At 38.1% G+C, this 17,068-nt stretch overlaps 1 protein-coding gene across 6 annotated transcripts in view; it reads right to left on the bottom strand.

The window, feature by feature from the left end:
* Positions 1 to 854: 854 nt before the first annotated feature.
* Positions 855 to 17,068, bottom strand: part of LOC129732015 (translational regulator orb2-like) — an 815,319-nt gene continuing 799,105 nt past the window's right edge. For all 6 annotated transcript variants that reach the window (XM_055692491.1, XM_055692477.1, XM_055692467.1 and 3 more), the window contains 2 exons: positions 6,887 to 7,093; positions 855 to 6,816 (listed from right to left, as the gene is read on the bottom strand). In XM_055692491.1, coding sequence (XP_055548466.1) covers positions 6,700 to 6,816; positions 6,887 to 7,093 — 324 coding nt within the window. In that variant the 3' untranslated portion in view covers positions 855 to 6,699. The remainder of the gene's footprint in view (positions 6,817 to 6,886; positions 7,094 to 17,068) is intronic.

Raw genomic sequence — 17,068 nt, 5'->3', positions numbered from 1 at the left:
GCGCCGTGAAGAGGGAAAAGAGAATCACGGATTTTTTTTCTGGTGGATGTTTGCTGTCATTTTTAAATTTCTTTTTCGTATTAGTTTTTTCTGTTCTTGTTGTCAGCTATACGCTTAAGAAGTGTTCGCGTGTGTCTGTCTGTGAGTGAAATTTCACTAAATTTCAATTTGAATTTATTTTATACATTCAGAATCGATATTGCAGTGTTGGGTTTTTTCTTGTTTTGCCTTATTTGGTTACGTTTTTTTTTCTTACCTAGCTGCCGATATGAGATGCGTAGCTGTAAATTTTTCTTGCTCGTTCTTATAAGTAATTCTTTAACTTGCTATTAAACAGTGTTTTTAGTTATTAGATAACGGCGGTTATACAAAAAATAGAGAAACAATAGCAATAGTTAAACAATGAACGTCTTTTTTATTCGTTTTTTTGTCAGATTTTTCAGTTGGGCTTTAGCTTTACGTTTCAAGCATTACATTCACACGTATATTATTGGAAAATGTCGATTGAGTCTGCTGGTAAGTAGGGCTAAAACATTAAACACAGATGTTCAAACAAATTTCAGAAATATTGAATATACTGTAACGGAAATAAAGTATTCACAGAATTGTTTAACAAACACTTTAAACCTTAAGTTAACTGTTCTGTGTTGTATGCCAGGTCAAGTAATCTAAACAAAAATTAACAGGTTTATTTTTCCTTCTTATCGTGGCTCTCCATCTGAACATAAACTTTATGAATCTAGAAAGGCCCTCTTACCGCGGTCACATTTTTCCTCCAGCATTAAACATTTTCATTTATTTCAAAATGTGAATTCGTATGTGTATGAGAAAGAGGGATAGAAAGAGAGTATGGATTGTTTTATTTTCTGTTGTCTATTGCAAACTTTTACTAAATATCATCTGCGTTGTTCAAAAGTTTATTCTCAAAAACTTCATGTTTTTCATTACCATTTTTCGCTTTTCCATTGATTATGTTTTTGTTTAGAGTTTCGTTCATGTTATTTCCCAGAAAAATTAATGGTTTTAATATGAATATACATAAAAACTCCAAAAAAAAATGAAAAAAGAAATTATCAGTTTTTTTTACGAACGCGGGACTAGCATTGAGAGAAAATCGAAGATATGAAATCAATTGAAGTTTAAATACTGTTTCCAAGTTATAATGATTAGTTTTAGCATTAGTAACGAAATAAGATGCATGTACATTCCCTATTAGAAATATATGTAACTTTTTTCTACGTTGATGGGACATGCAGATCTTTAGAGTGTAACGTATTGAAGAAACAAACTGAAACGAGAACCATACCCTACACGCTACATCGTTTATTTGCTTTGTCTCAATCTTATGGATTACCGTTTATTTTCATTTTTTTTTGGTATATATGTGTGAAAGTTCTCTGCAGAAGTTTCGTTCATTCACGAACATGTTGAAATTTAAAGTGATTCTTTAGGTTGTATTTGTTTTTTTTTTCACACGGTTCCAGTTCACTATTCTAGGCTTCTGCTGCTAGACTGAACCGATTTCCTATAATTTCAGAGTAAAGGTTCGGTTATTTTCCAATGAACTGCTTCTTCTTGTTTTACTCCGTGACACATGCACCTAATCATTATTTTTTTATTATTATTATTTAACTATTTTTATTGATTTCTGTTAGCATGTTTTTTTTTGGTTTATTACGATAGATTTTACATACAAACAGTAGAAAAAAGAGTGTATAACTGTAACTTCCTACATTTTGTTACAAGATTTTTTTTTATTCGATTCCTACTGATCGTGCTTCAGAGAGAATAAATACGCTGTAGTCGCGAACTTTTCTTTCTTCAGTTTTCTTGTCACAAAAAACGACAGTGTACCTCACGAGTGGAACAGAATCGGAAAAACGAACGAACCATTTTTTTCCTCTCTCTTTTGGCTCAAAACTTCGATACCGAAACATAACGAAAATCGGCTGTCGATCTGTCAAAATCGAACCTCGATCGGATGATTTGTTTGGTTTTGTTTTTCTTAGAAAAATATATGCAGTTTGGTTGCCTCTTTCGCGCTCTCAATCCGCTCTCTGCTCAGGTACGAAAGCATTCGTTTTCGTTTGTGTTCGTGGTCTTCTCTTGAACTGCTGTTGTTGTTATTCTTTGTTGTTCGCCGATTTGCCGAAGAGTCGGTTTCGGTAGAAAGTACAAAACAAGCACGGTTAAAAAGTTAGAGGAATTCAATATATCTACTGATAGTGTTTTCATCATACTTTTGTTTTGTACTAGAAGAGTACGGAATACTATGCATTGCTATCTTTTTTTTTCTGGTTTTTAATTTGCTTTCTCGAAATATGCTTATTTTTTACTGTTGAATATGTGTGTGTGAGTCTTTTCCTAGCGTCTGTGGAATTCGAAGATCGATAAAAATATATATTTTTTTAACTCCTTTAACACGTTCGCGTTTGAAATAGCTACTTGGTGATGAACACATATCTAAAAATTCTTTCTAGGTTGGGAAAAATTGCTACCGGTATGTTGGTTTTGGGAAAAATATTACATTGTATTTGCTTGCTGCATTTTTTGTTGATGCTTTCCATGTTTTGTTACATGTGCGACTGTTGCCAGTCGGTCGGTTTGGTACCGAATCGAACCGCGTAATAATCGATAGCAAAACTATACTTTACTCTTTACTTGAGCGAAACCTTGAAACGCGAAACATCTCTTTGAGTTTATGTGCCATGTTTTTTTAGGTCGGAGATTGTGTGGCTGCTTCGGTTATGCTTTGTTCACACTTTAGTCTATATCATGTGATATCTCGTATCTTGATAACAGAACCCATACATTTAGTTTTTACGGAAAATTTGGTGTATGATATTTAATTTCAAGATAGGCGATATCACATGATATTCGCTGTAGCGTGAACGGATATTAGACTGTATTGAACAAGAATGAAATTAAATCAGTCGTTAATATTATTCAAACTATCTTCAAATCGCATAAATTGAACTGCACTTCAGGTTTCTGTTTTTTTCCATCGCCATTTTATTCTATAATCCTTACATTAATGGTTTACTGAAGTAAATACAAAAAAAAAAAAGATTTGTTAATTGGTTCAGCTAGAATCGTGAGGGTGGCATTGTTGTCTGATGTCTTTATTTACGAAGACTGTCTCTACATAAAAAATGAATAAGTCTTTTCTTCATGGAGGGAATTCTAAATAAAATCTTTTTCAGAAACACACTGCGTGAAAATCAGTTCTTCAAGCTCAATATTGAAGATAAAAAAATGCAATTGTCCATAAAACTGTAATAGGTCGGTGTGGAAAAGTTTAATAACCCGTTCAAATGTAAGTATATTGGTCAATTTATGAACTTCTAGTTGATTTTATTGAACACTAGTTAATCGTTAGTCATGCGTTATAATTGGTATAAGCACTGGCAGTTTTAAATCATCATTTACTTTGATGAAATACGTATCGAATCGAAACTGACGTAAACAGTGTCGCTACAAAGTACTAACAGTCATTATAGCGTTATGGTGCATACCAAACTGAGATTTTTCTGACAGCTCATTCTTGTATGCAATAACAGATATGTTATGAAAGCTAGTAGCTCGCTTACAAAACAACAATAAAAAATAATTATAAACTTTAAAACACAGTCCTTTCAAAAATGAACATTCTTCTGTCACTATTTCGATATTTTCCATGATTGTTCTTTCCAGGGAAAGCTTTCTATCCAACTGAATACCAGTTTTGCTCTCTTTATGCTCACCAAGTAGGCAAAAGTACAATGCGTATCCATTCGTTTGAAGCCGCAATTTTCGAAAATGTTACCATGAATTTATAGAATATTTAGTGAATTTTTCCCCTGTTTTAAATGAACTTTAAGTGTGTAAAGGGACCCACAGTATTCTAATGATTTCAAAAGGTTTTCGATTTGGATTCACAGCATACAAAATAGAGGGTCGAATGTGACGGACGCTAACGGAACAATGGATTCCTCACTAGTAACATTTACTAAATTGTACGACTAATTTGCAGCAAACCAAAGCAGACCACAAATGATATATAGAAGATATTATCCGAAGTCGTAAAAGGTCAAAAACTAGGCGTTTCATACTCAAAGTACATGACAGCATCCTCGCACGCGTTTTGTTTATCTGTTTGTTTGTATTTTTTCTTTTAGCTAGTAGTTGGAAGATTACGATTGCAAAATGGTTCCGTGTTTTTTCTTCTTCTTCTTCTGTTTGTTCTCAAATGGATAGAGTACGGTGAAAGCAAATACCAACACAGCTCTCGTTCTCCGTAAGCTAGTGAGCTTGGTTGTTTTGTTTTGAGTTTCCAGCGCGTCTTCTCTAACCGGTTCCGGATTGATATAAAAATAGAAATATTGACTATTCTCGTTAAAACATGCTTGCCTCTCATTTCTTTGTCAGATTTGTTTGTCTCAGTAAGTACGAGATTCGTTTACAATGATTTTATATTTGCATTAGCATTCGTTTATCTTCTCTATATGTTATTGTTAAATTGTTTATCTGATTTTTAGCAATATATATTGTTTGTGTGTGTGTCTATTTTTCTTTGAATATCCATTTATCTATCTAACCATCAACCAATAGAAAATCTACATTAAGCATAGAAAGCTTCTTCGGTTGATTAGTGGAATCTAGCATGTTTTACGCCTCACAATGTCCATTCGGGGATGGTTTAAGTAAAAAACTATGGAATACATTGTTGAACTAGAACTCGTTGGTACTCGCTGCCATCAGCGAGTAGAATTGCTGACGTCAACACGGTGGTTTTTAAAATAGAAAACAAAAACAACGCTAAAACAAAAACCACCCAAAAACCAAAAACAGAATTAGCCACGTGTCTACATTCGTTTTAGGTCCACTAGTCGTGTGATGGAGCCAATGTTTTCCTCTAATATATCGCAGATTTTGGTGGTCTTTGTCTAGTTTTTTTCCCTTTTGGTTTTCACTATCTAAAGTCTGATTTATGCGTATTGTATGGTTTATAACAAGTACTTTTCTATGAAAGAGTTAATCATCTCTCACCAGCCTAGAGTTTGCTGCAGATATCGCACTATCGTTGATAGTTTATTTTGTTAGCTGTCCCTATTTACAGGTGCAATCTATAAATCAAGATCGCTTCTTTAACTCAAAACATCAGTGATTAGTATTCGGTTTAGTAACCCAATCTGAAGGCTAACATTGCACATAATAACAGCGATTTGATACACAGTTAGGTAACAATAAAAAAGAAACAACAAAATTCAGCTAGGCATCTAAGAATTTGCTAATCCTCTCAAACAAAAATCGCATTATTTTGTTTGCTCAAGGGGTCATTCCGTGTATCAGTCGTGGATAAAACTGATTCAATTACATAAGAAGCGTGTTGCTGCAATCGTTACACATATAATATGGTAGGAATAATAATTAAGCGCATTTCTGCTGGGAGCATTTAGTACACGAGTGCAAAAAATACCTATCACAAAAATGGATTTCAATGGCTTGTTTTGATTTAATTTCTTCTTTGGTTCGACAACTGATGCGCGTCGGTTTACTTGTTCTCCCTTTAACTTATTTACAAAATTACAAAATTACCTCGTCTTTTATTTGAATGTTTGGTTGTCGGACTTCCAGTTCAGTAGTGTATTCACAGTACAGTTGTCACAGTGTATGTTGCCTTCAAGCTTTCTCATACCCAGCAGCTCTGTACAGTTTGCCGTAATACATAATCGATATTCTTATTCAATTTCGTACAAAGAGTTAACAAAAAAGCATTTCAATATAAAAAGTGTGAACGAATTATAAACAGTTTTCTCTGCTCCGACTTTAACCGACTTCATATTACACATCGTAGAAGATTGATTATTATCCAATGTTTTGTCAACTTCGAACCCCTCGGTTTCAACTAGTAATATAATACTTCATGTTTTCTCTTTAGCTAATATGATTCGGCGAAAGTTATAGTATCATAAAAAACACACACTTCCCTATCTTGCCTTTCTGCGGCTTTTGGTTTAATTTAACTATCTCTAATCGTCTATAAGTAGAATAGAAAATCGTACTAATTATGGTTACAAAAAATCGTCCCTCGGAAAACACGATCTAGTTCCCGATTGAGGCCCCACCGCCGGTGGCGGTTGCCGTCATCGAGAGGTGTTGTTGTTGCATCTTTCGTTGATGCTGCTTAATAATGTCTTCATGTTTTTTGCTGGCCGCCAGGGCCTGATCAATTGAACTACTGCAGCGAATCGAGGAAGGACTGCTGCTGCCACTGCTGGAGATGAGTCCCATACCACCACCCACGGTTCCGTTACTGTTTCCACAACCTCCCGAGCTGCCAGTGTTGTAGCGTGCTGGCGGAGGAGCGAGAAAACCTCCCGATGTCGAAGATGCACGGCTCAGGTGATGTCTCGGCTTGCTACCAATTCCGAGACCACTGTTGCCAGAGTTGTTGTTTGTCCAGGGAAAAGACGGTGGTGGAGGTACATAGTTAGAGGACCCGGATTGACCGAAACCGTGAAAGCTGGCACCGAGCGTGGAGCCGGTGGCAGTGCTGCCGGTCAACGATTGATGGTGATGGTGTTGGCCACCAGTGTGCTGTTGTTGTTGTTGGTGGTGGTGGTGACTATTGTGACTCGATCTCGTCGACGATGCGTTCCCGAAAGCAGTTTGTGCTGTCCTTCCCGCTGCAGTCGATATCGATCGTGGTGGCTGGCGTTAACACCAGCGGAAGGGCACTGCCCGGGGCCGATCCGCGCCCTCCTTAACGAGGGGCTTGTGATACTCGCGGCCGGAGCGCGAGTGAATATGGGCCCAGCAGTGTTCGCAATAATACTGGATATATAAATTACAAAAAATGTCATAAGAACTTTTACGAAAAAAAAACTCGGTAAACGGCACTCACCTGTAGACAGGTAACGTTGGCGCAAAAGAACGGTGCAAACTTGCCACCGCAACGCTGACCCTGGCACTCGTCACACATCTGATCGTCCAGAACGTAAGGTTTCACCTCAACTCGCTTGTCAATGTCACCATGCTGCAACTGCACGAACCGGGCGGAAATGGCCGCAATGTAGCTTTGCTGGTTCGAGAAAGCAACTCGACCAGCTCCCTATAAGGACACGTAATTATTATTATTATTGCCATTTTTTTTCAATTTTTCAGTACTATTTATGCCGTTTGTTATAAAATAATTATCCAATCATAATCTTGAATTATTTTCCATAATTATTTCAATTTAATCCCGCATTTGAACGTCTGTTTCTTTATTCTGTTAATCTAACAAGTTACCCTTTGTTCTAACAGTTCGGTTAATGTCGTCGCTGAGCTTTTTAAGAGATAACACTAACAGTGTTATTTGATATTAATTTTAGTAAGTGTCAACCTTCGATTGATACATGCTAAAATTCGACAGCCATCGTACGATTGATTTATTACTGGTTTGCGACAGTCCGTCGATGATGGCTGCAACTCGACGAACTTACTCCAAAAGATGGACAAACAGCCAGTCGGGTCAAAAGGTTATCGCGTCTGTATTTTGGGACGTGCACGGACTAACATACATCGACTCGTGAAATGGGAAACATTCAACAGCTTTTACTACATAGTGTTATTGGAGTGATAGAAAACGGTCTGCTGGTTCATCAAGATCACAAATCAATTTTCACTTCAGCTAAGCTGCTTGAAGGGAAATTTGAATTGCTCCTTCAAGGGTTTTCATGTCATCAGACCTAAGATAAGGCAAAGCTGCAAAGGATCAACATGCCGGTACCAATTTTCCGGGTTTTCTATCGATAGATTCGTTAGCGCAGGGACCATAATCCCTTGGTCTTTTTCACCTATATGTTTCCTCGAGGCACACCAGTTGTAGTCAGTAAGTGCTCGATTCCTTCGGGTTCCAGGTGTCCTGGAACGCAAAAGTGGTAAATGCAGCTCCATGGTCAGAGATGTCTGGCTTCTGAAAATGACTGTCTTTCCGTGACAGCAATTTTAAAATTAATCCGGCTCTCATTGTATTTCGTATTATTTCGTATTTATTATGGCATCGGCATAAGAAAAAAGAGAGAAGTGCGAGTCCAATATCATGGAAGACAGCCGCAGTAGATCGGAATGAGCTGTCGTGTGCAACATAAGGCAGCTTCGTCGCCTTGTGTGATCTTTAGTTGTATGTAAGCTCTAATGAATTGCTAATTCATGAGGCTGTTAGAGTAAAAGAGAGGATAGCCATCAGAGTAGTGTCGAACCGCAGTCATTTTCCGAAGCTTGCACTGGATTTCCTAAGATCGCTTTTTGGATAAAGACTGGAACGCGCAAATTTGGTCGACAAAAAATCGTTTCTTTCAGTCAAAATTCGTAATACAAAAATCTTCCTATTCTTATTTTGGTAGTTCAACTCACATATTTAAAGGAAAAAATGTCCGTTTATTATTTTGGTTTGCCAAATCCAAACTGCCGTGCCTTCCGCTTAACCCCTTTCAATAAATTTTGTACAGTGGTCTTATCGACCATATTCGTCTCCAAACGCCAGATAGATTTATTCTGCTGCTCGTTTTCGATAGATTTATTAGTTTTTTTGATATTCCGTTTGACCAAGTCCCAATACTGTTCGATAGGGCGGAAATCTGGGCTGTTAGGAGGGTTGTGGTCTTAGGGTACCACTACCACGTTGTTCGCATCGTACCACTCGATCGCCTTTTTCCCATAGTGGAAGCTTACCAAATCCGACCAGAACAGCACAGGCCTGTTATGTTACTCTAGGAATGGTAGCAGCCGATTTTCCAGGCTCTCCTGGACATAGATCTCTTGATTGACGGTTTCGTAGTGATGTAAATGCCGCTTTTTAGACCACACGTGCATATGGCCTGCCAGACGAGGTATTTTTTCGGGAACTTCGATAGTTTGATGGTTTTGAAAATTTATGCCACCTTTCCTTTTCCTGGTACGGAATAAAATTCCTGTCCCGGAAGCTGCTGGAAATCAACATTCACATAAGTTTCGTAACCCACGGTCGAACTTTGTAAGCAGATTACAGTTTTCCGGACTATCGCTTTGCCGAGGTGTTTTGTTAAAAAATCTGGGTTCGCCACCTTCACCGTCTTAAACGTCGACAACCCGGCTCGTTTCTTGGCCCGCTGCACATAAGTATGGGAGACAATGAGCTTGCCAGTGACGTACATGATGGAAAGGTTAGGATTCCGCATATAATTCGCTGCCACCTTTTTCATCGTCACTGCCACGTCTGAGTTACGATTGCCGTCGCTTCCAGGCTTCCTGGCGATCGACAGACGCTCACCGCACACTTTTAAAATATATGTTACGGTCGATTTGGCCACATCCAGCAATTTTGCCAATTTGAGGTGCGAGGACGTCGGATTCTCTTGCTGCGCGAGCAAAATTTTGACACGCTGTTCCTCTTGCTTGGACGCCATTTTGAAAACTGGGGAGCAACCGGTGAAAACTCATATTAGCAACCATTGTATATGCACTCAACTTTCAAATGCAACATTTCATGGTTTTTTGAATGCATTTTTCACAGAAATACACCAATTTGAAGTCGACCAATTTTTGCGCGTTCCAGTCTTTATCTAACTTCTGCAGGACTTCTTCGGTAAAAGCATCTACAAACGTGAAGAAGTAGCGATACTATTTTTTCGATGCTGTCAATGGTCCAAGATGGTCAACATAAAGGTTGGTTTTCATTGGGGATAGGTTGAAGTAGCCCTTCTTTTTTGCCAGCCTTTCTCGTTGCATGGAAAACAACTTTCTAACAATTCTGTCCAGTTTTGCTTCCAGATTGTCGATTTAATACTTTCGCTGTACGAGTTCTTTCATTTTTCTCGACCCGGAGTACCCCTGCAAAATGGAAAGACAACTTAGAGAATAGAGACACAATATTTGCTGTTTTTTTGGATCTAAAACGCGCTTTTGGACAATTTCTAGGCCCTTATTGTTGAACACAATCAAGCGCTTTGGAATTTCTAGTACTGCATTCAGATGGTTTGAAAGCTACTTGTCTGACAGAACTCAACGGACTGTTTTTAATGATTCGGTATCTAGTCCCGTGGAGAATGATCTTGGACACCGTATTATTCATTGCAGCTAGGAATGTAGAAGAAGCCGTTTCACACTTGAACGAAGATTTACGTTCTCTAAACAGATGGTTGAAGTATAAGCAATTGAAATTAAATATAGATAAAACTAAATATATGATTTTCTCGCGCACCGTTGTAAATGACGATGTCTCTGTTTTGATTGATGATGAGGCAATTGGTCGCGTTCGGGAGATTAAATATCTTAGCATGATTATTGATGACAACCTAAAGTTCAACGCTAACATTGACAATGTCATCAAGAAAATTGCCAAAAAGTATGGAATTCTATGCCGTTTGAAAAACGAATTAACGATTAGTAGTAAAATACAGCTATACAAGTCAATCATCTCTCCACATTTGGATTTTTGCCTTACCTTTTTGTTTTTGGCCAATAACACACAATTATTGAGGTTACAGCGTTTGCAGAATAGAATAATGCGTTTGATTTTAAATTGTGAAAGATTGACTTCCTCTGCTTTTATGTTGGACGCTTTGCAATGGTTATCCGTGAAGCAACGAATTGTTTATTTGTCTATGGTGTTCATTTTCAAAATAATTAATGGTTTGCTACCTCAATATATTTGTGTGATCGAATTGAAAGTGGAAGAGATTTTCATAGATATAACACTAGAAACGCGGATGAAATAAGAACACCTTTCTTTCTAACAAGAGCTTCACAAAATTCATTGTTTTATAAAGGTATAAATTTTTTCAATTCGATGCCAAGACATGTTGAACGTGCACCAACGCTTGCGGAGTTCAAGAGACAATGTATTTCACACGTGAAAGTTTCTGTTGTACAGAACGAAAATTAAAACTTTTATAAAATGACGAGAGTTTATCTGACGAAGTTTAAACAACGGAATTAATTTGGATGAACTATTTATTTTTGGAACCTATCTATTTATTTATTGTTTTATTGAAGCATGTAACTGACGAAGTTTTTACGAACGGATCTGATTGTGTTGTAAAATTTTATTCATATTTTATATTAGATCTTTTTTAATATGTAATGAATTAACAAAAACTACTGTGTTCGTCACGGTGGTGATGATGGATTTTTTCCTTTATATTGTTGTAGCTTTAAAAAATAATAGAGAGTGACTACATAAGTTTGAGCCTCGCGCGCGGAATTCAGATATAAATGGATTCTTTAACAATGCTCAGAGAAAAATCATGAAGTAGTTGTGGTTAGTCTGGCTGAAGGTCATGAAAACCCTGTGCTAGTTTTGTGTAGCTCTATAGCTCTTCACATTTTTACCGATGTGAATCAAGTTAACAGTTTTTGAAGAAGTTTATATCTGGGAGTAAAATCAGTTCGTTTTTTTTGTATAACTGATTTAAATGTGAATATATTAATTATCTATAGATAAATCGTCCAGCTCAAACCTTTGTAGGGGTATGTGGCGGGACCATCATCATCATCATCATCATCATCATCACCCCTATTTGTAAATCTGGCGGATGACAGAGTTTTGCATTACGCCGGGAATATCTCAGAGTTTACCACCCTCATGATGCTTGTACAGGATTTCGTGATCCAGAAAATAGTCACCATATCCACTCTTGCAATCGTTCTTAGTTTTTCGTCCGTTTGCTGATTTGCCTTCACTTACTCAATTACGTTGTTACGCAACAGGTGGATCGCCGGTGCCCGACTCAGCGTATCCAGGTGCTTCAATCGAACTCCAGGACGATGCTCGATAATGTAATCGTATTACACCAGGAGTGCCCATCTAGCGATTCTTGGTGCAATATCCTTCTTCTCCATCGTCATTTTTAATACAAAACAGTCGGTGACGATTTTAATCGGGATTCCCACCAAATAAATTCGGAATTTTGAGCAGCAACAATTGCAAGAACTTTGAGTTCGTAGTTTGGATAATTTTCTGCAGTAGGATCGCTCCGTATCCTGCTTTGCTAGCATCGATGTGAAGCTCTGTAGTAGCCTGGGAATGGTAAAATGCCAGAGCTGGTCGGGAACACACAATGTCTGCTTCAACTGCTCAACCGCACCTGATTCTGATCCTGCCGTAATCTCGTACCTCAAGTACTCGATCTGTCTTTTCAGAAAGTGACACTGTTGCCACTTGATCTTCAACCAGAGGTTATCAGCGGAAGGAGTTGCTGCAGAGTGTACTTGGAAAGTTGATAGATGAATCGGTAAACCAGTTGGAGTGGACCAGAACGAGTAGTGGAAGCACATCAGCGAAACAACGCGAGAAGTGATAGGAATGACAACGGGAACCACGCGTGGTGGGTGGGTTGATGCTGAATATCTAGAGGTGATAGAGGTAGAGATGAAAAGCCGAGCCTACGCCAACACGTTAGTAACAGTTAATCGTGTAACGCGTCAGATGCGGGAAGAATACCGGGAAGCAAGAGCTGAAAAAAAGAGGCTTCACCGTCGTAAGAAACGTGAGAACAACGATCGCGTCCTCATGGAGACGGCGAATTGCTTCACCAGGAACGAGGACACGAGGAGCTCCTATAGAACGGCGTTGGAAGCAACATTTTGCAATGGTGTTGAACGGTGAGGAAAGTAGGAGAGTCGTCGAGGAGAACAGGATAGAAATTGGGGAGGACGGACAAGCTGGGTACCCACCAACATTGGACGAGGTTGAAAATGCTTGCAAAGAGCTTAAAAACCATAAAGCTGCTGGGAAAGACGGCTTACCGGCCGAATTTTTCAAAGTCGGGAGCGAGCGGCTGTGCAGTTCGCCAGATTATTATTATAGTCTGAGGAACAACTACCTACGAACTGGTTGGAAGGACTCATATGCCCTATCTACAAAAAGGCATAACCCTCCTCAATTCCGCTTACAAAATTCTCTCCCGTATCCTGTTCCAGTGGCTGAGGCCGTTGCAGGAAACCTGTGTTGGAGAATACCAATGCGGTTTTCGAGCGGGATGATCTATAACGGACCAGATGTTCATCATGAGACAGATCCTCCATAAGTTTCGAAAACACAACTTGCAAACACGCCATCTTTTTATAGACTTCAAGGTGGCGTACGATAGAGTGGAACGCAACGAGCTGTGGCAAATAATGCTTGAACATGGTTTTCCAACGAAACAAATTAAGCTGTTACGTGCGACGCATGAAGGTTTTACATCAAGCATCAGGACAGTGGCCGAATTTCCGGACGCGTTTGTGACGTTAGATGGTCAGAAGCGAGGTGACGAGCTCTCGAACTTGGTGTTTAACATAGCTTTGAAGGGCAACACAAAGGTCAGGTGTGCAGAGGAGCGGCACTATCATCACGAAGTCTCATATGCCTACGGGCTTTGTGGACAACATTAATATAATTCATGTTAACCAGAGAGCTGTTGAGGAGGCCTTTAATGCTCTCAGAACAGATGCTGCGAGAATTGGACTCACCATAAACACTGCCAAAACGAAGTACATGGTAGCTGACAGAGAGCGTGGTAGTTCTGCGGTGGTGATGGATGGTGATACTTTCGAAGTGGTCGACGAATTTGTTTATCTTGGTATTAGTGACTGGTGACTGGTTGAAGAACTTATCCAAAAAAAATTAGTATCGCTCTAATACTCGTCATTCGAAAGCTTAAGCTGTCCCCTTTAAAATCCTGCCAAAATTGAAGTGTTCTATCGGGGGGTCTATAACAATTTGTTTTCGAACATATATTTGTAATTGAAAAGCTAGTGAAATGGAAATAAATAATATGTTTCAGAAATATAAAAAGTTATCAGGGTTCTCTGATCGTACTGGAATATTTAGGGTTGTATTTATTTATATAACAAAACAAAGCTTTACATAATATCAGATTTTTTGAAAAGCGTTAAGAGGGGTTGAAAAGACCCTCGAAAATTTGGAGTCGAAAATCAATTGAAAACAAATAAAATGTTGCGACTTTGATGACATTGATTTTGATTGATGATTGATTTGACTGATTTATTCAAAAATCGACATGGTAATTCTATCCTATGAAAAATATAAAATGCCGGTTGTTAAAAGTTGCTGTCGTGGTTTCGTTATAGGATATTTGCATTTTTCTTCAAAAAATGGTGATTATTACAGCTCTTTTCTGCTTGTCAACAAAACTGGACTCTTTATTTAAGCTATACGTTTTATAGAGCAAGAGCTTTCATTTGTTGTTATTAAAAAATGCGCCGTTTCAGGAACGACTGAGAAAATTTCATTATTCATACATGTTTTTAATCATTATTTAAACCCATTGTGCCAGGAGCGCAACTCCGTTTTGTATCGATGTCCCCCAATCGAGCTTAAATATCCAGGGTTTGTTCATCCATGCAATAATTTGTACATACATCAATGTCGTTTTCGTTTTCGCGGTGTAGCTACACTTTTTCCGTGCTATACTTTGCAGCTTCAAATAAAACATTTTCAGTGTCATTGCATTGGTATGCTTAATAATGGGATAGCTGTCAATTCGTTTTGTTTTGGTCATTATCGCCATCGTCATTTTGTCTCGTTTCAATTTCATATGTCCATCTCGCAAATGTGCTGAAAAAAAAAATTACCTGACACTTCACCACGTGGAACGAGAACCAAAACAAACCAGTTTTGACACATACGTGTGAATGTGTTGGTAACTTCCTACAGTACACTCTGCTTTTTTCGGGTGTTGTCAGGGACAGAAAAAGGGTAGTCCGAAAAGTCAAATAAAACATTTTCGGTGTCAAAAGTGTCGTTTGAGTGTAGCTACACCGCGAAAACGAAAACGACATAAGGTCGCTTTTTACGCGTTTTTTTTACGCGAGTTTTTTTTACGCGGCTTTTTTTACGCGGATTCCGGAATTTACGCGGTTTTTTTACGCGGGTTCCGGAATTTACGCGGTTTTTTTACGCGGCATGTATCCCTCGCGTAAAAAGCGACTTTAGTGTATAAGTTTTTTTGGGAAAGGAGTTAGTGGGGTGAAATGCAGAGCGGGATTCAAGTGGCCCGGGATAGAAATTTTCGTGGGGCCACTTTTCTCAAAAAAATTAGTTGAAATGATTTAACGCTTCGCTGGAAGGTGACGAGCAAAACAAAAAAAAAGGTCTCCAACCTGTATCCACGTCTGGCCTAAGACCAGGGAGGCCCCTTGTGTCGAAAGACCCGGGACATTTGCCCCCCTTCAATCCGGGCCTGGTGAATTGGCATTCTAAGCTCTAATGTCCAGGTGCTGCTAAAATCATAATGTTACTATAACTTTGAGTAAAATGCATCGATTTTTCTGCAATTCGGTATGCTTATTGTACCATTAGGAATGTTTGAAGTACTGGCTAGTAGAGACGGTCGGGTTTGGCTTTTTTCAAACCCGTACCCGACCTGTACCCGAATTTTTTTCGGTTGAAACCCGAACCCGAAACTTTTTTTTCCGATCAAACCCGAAAATCCCAACTGAAATTGAAACATACGAGGACTGACTTGTAAGACAAGCATCGTACCTCGAAACCAGCTGGGAGGTTATAGACTATAGCCTGCTATAGCCAGCATTTTAAATGTAGGTACAAAATAGAGTTGCGCTCCTTGTGCAACAGGTTCAAATGATGGCCTAAACCTTGTTATGAAAAAATCGATTTTTATAAACGGTGCACTTTTTGAATGCGTCCAATAAAAGTTTTTGAGTTGATTTATAAAAGTTGGTTTATAAAACGTATTGTTCAAATTTAAAACCTAGTTCTTATGACAAAAGAAAAAACATCCAACAATCACCACGTTTTTGAAGAAAAATGTAAATATCTAATTATGTAACCTCGACAGCAACTTTCAATAACCGACATTGTATATTTTTATAGGATAGAATTACCATATCAATTTTCAGAGAAATCGATTGAGCGTACAAAAAGTTATAGCTTTTTTTGTCTTTTCAGCAGTTTTTGGACTCAAAATTTTCGAGTCTTTTTTACCCCACAAATATTGTTTAATTATATGAAAAAAAAAAACAAAACTTGAAGGTTTCAACACTATCTGATCGGGCCCCCCAGCACCTAAATCCCTTGATAAGTATACAAAGTTCCCATTCCATCAGCATTTCAATTACAAAAAAATTTTTGAAAAAAATTGTTCTGGACCCGCCGATAGAACTTTTCAATTTTAGTAGCATATTAAAGAGCTTGAGCTTTCAAATGATGAGTATAAGAGCGACTAGTGATAATATTCAATAGAGAATTGGATAGAGGCAGACCTCGTACGTGCTGGATTTGTGCTGTCGTCGAGCTGAGGAGGCGTACTCTGGATTCGGCATAGAATCTCGACGATCTGTTGCCATAAAACAAAGGAGAAGGTAGCTTGTCGACTATTTTATAGTAATCCTTCTGGCAACCCTGCTCAGATACACAAGCTGTTCTACATGTTAAGTTCATGAAAAGTGTATTGAGAAGGTGGGTATTGGCAAATTTATATCGAAAAAGTGTTTTCATTAAAACTTCAAACCTAGCTTAGTGCATTGTTTATGACAATAGGGCGATAACTGTTATATACGGCGTATCACTATCACATACATCTCATCTTGCATGCATGTTATTCACTAAGTAGGTGTGTAGCCAAGTATGATGACAGTTCTACAAGGTATGCTACATTTTTGTCTATCCACGCACACAAATAAATCTCGTTATGAAAAATTTTGCGTTTTGTATGCAATTCAGAACATTTTTGGAAATTTCTCGTTTCATGTTGTTTTATATATGATTTTTTTTGTTGGAGAGTGAATCTCCAGTTGGAACACACTAGAAATTGATATTATTTAGATTTAGTGTGAAAAATTGCGACGATATGCAGAAATAAAATATATAAAAATGCTATATTTCTAATAGTTGGAGCATAATCTTAGTCATTGTCATAGCTCATGACTTTTATTACTGTATGAAACATAAGCGACTCTATTTAGAAGCGCTATTAGAGTACAAGAAAAAAACGAAAAGTGCAAAAAGGTTACCGGCAAATTGATGAAAAACAGCATATTTTACCTAAACCGCAGCATGTTTATGTATTCCCCGCAAATAAAATATGTTTCAACATTTTTC

The sequence above is a fragment of the Wyeomyia smithii genome, chromosome 1, assembly GCF_029784165.1.
Source record: "Wyeomyia smithii strain HCP4-BCI-WySm-NY-G18 chromosome 1, ASM2978416v1, whole genome shotgun sequence".
Classification (NCBI taxonomy): Eukaryota; Metazoa; Arthropoda; class Insecta; order Diptera; family Culicidae; genus Wyeomyia; species Wyeomyia smithii.
The sequence above is the reverse complement of the archived record's forward strand: the minus strand, read 5'-3'. Positions and strand labels throughout refer to the sequence as shown.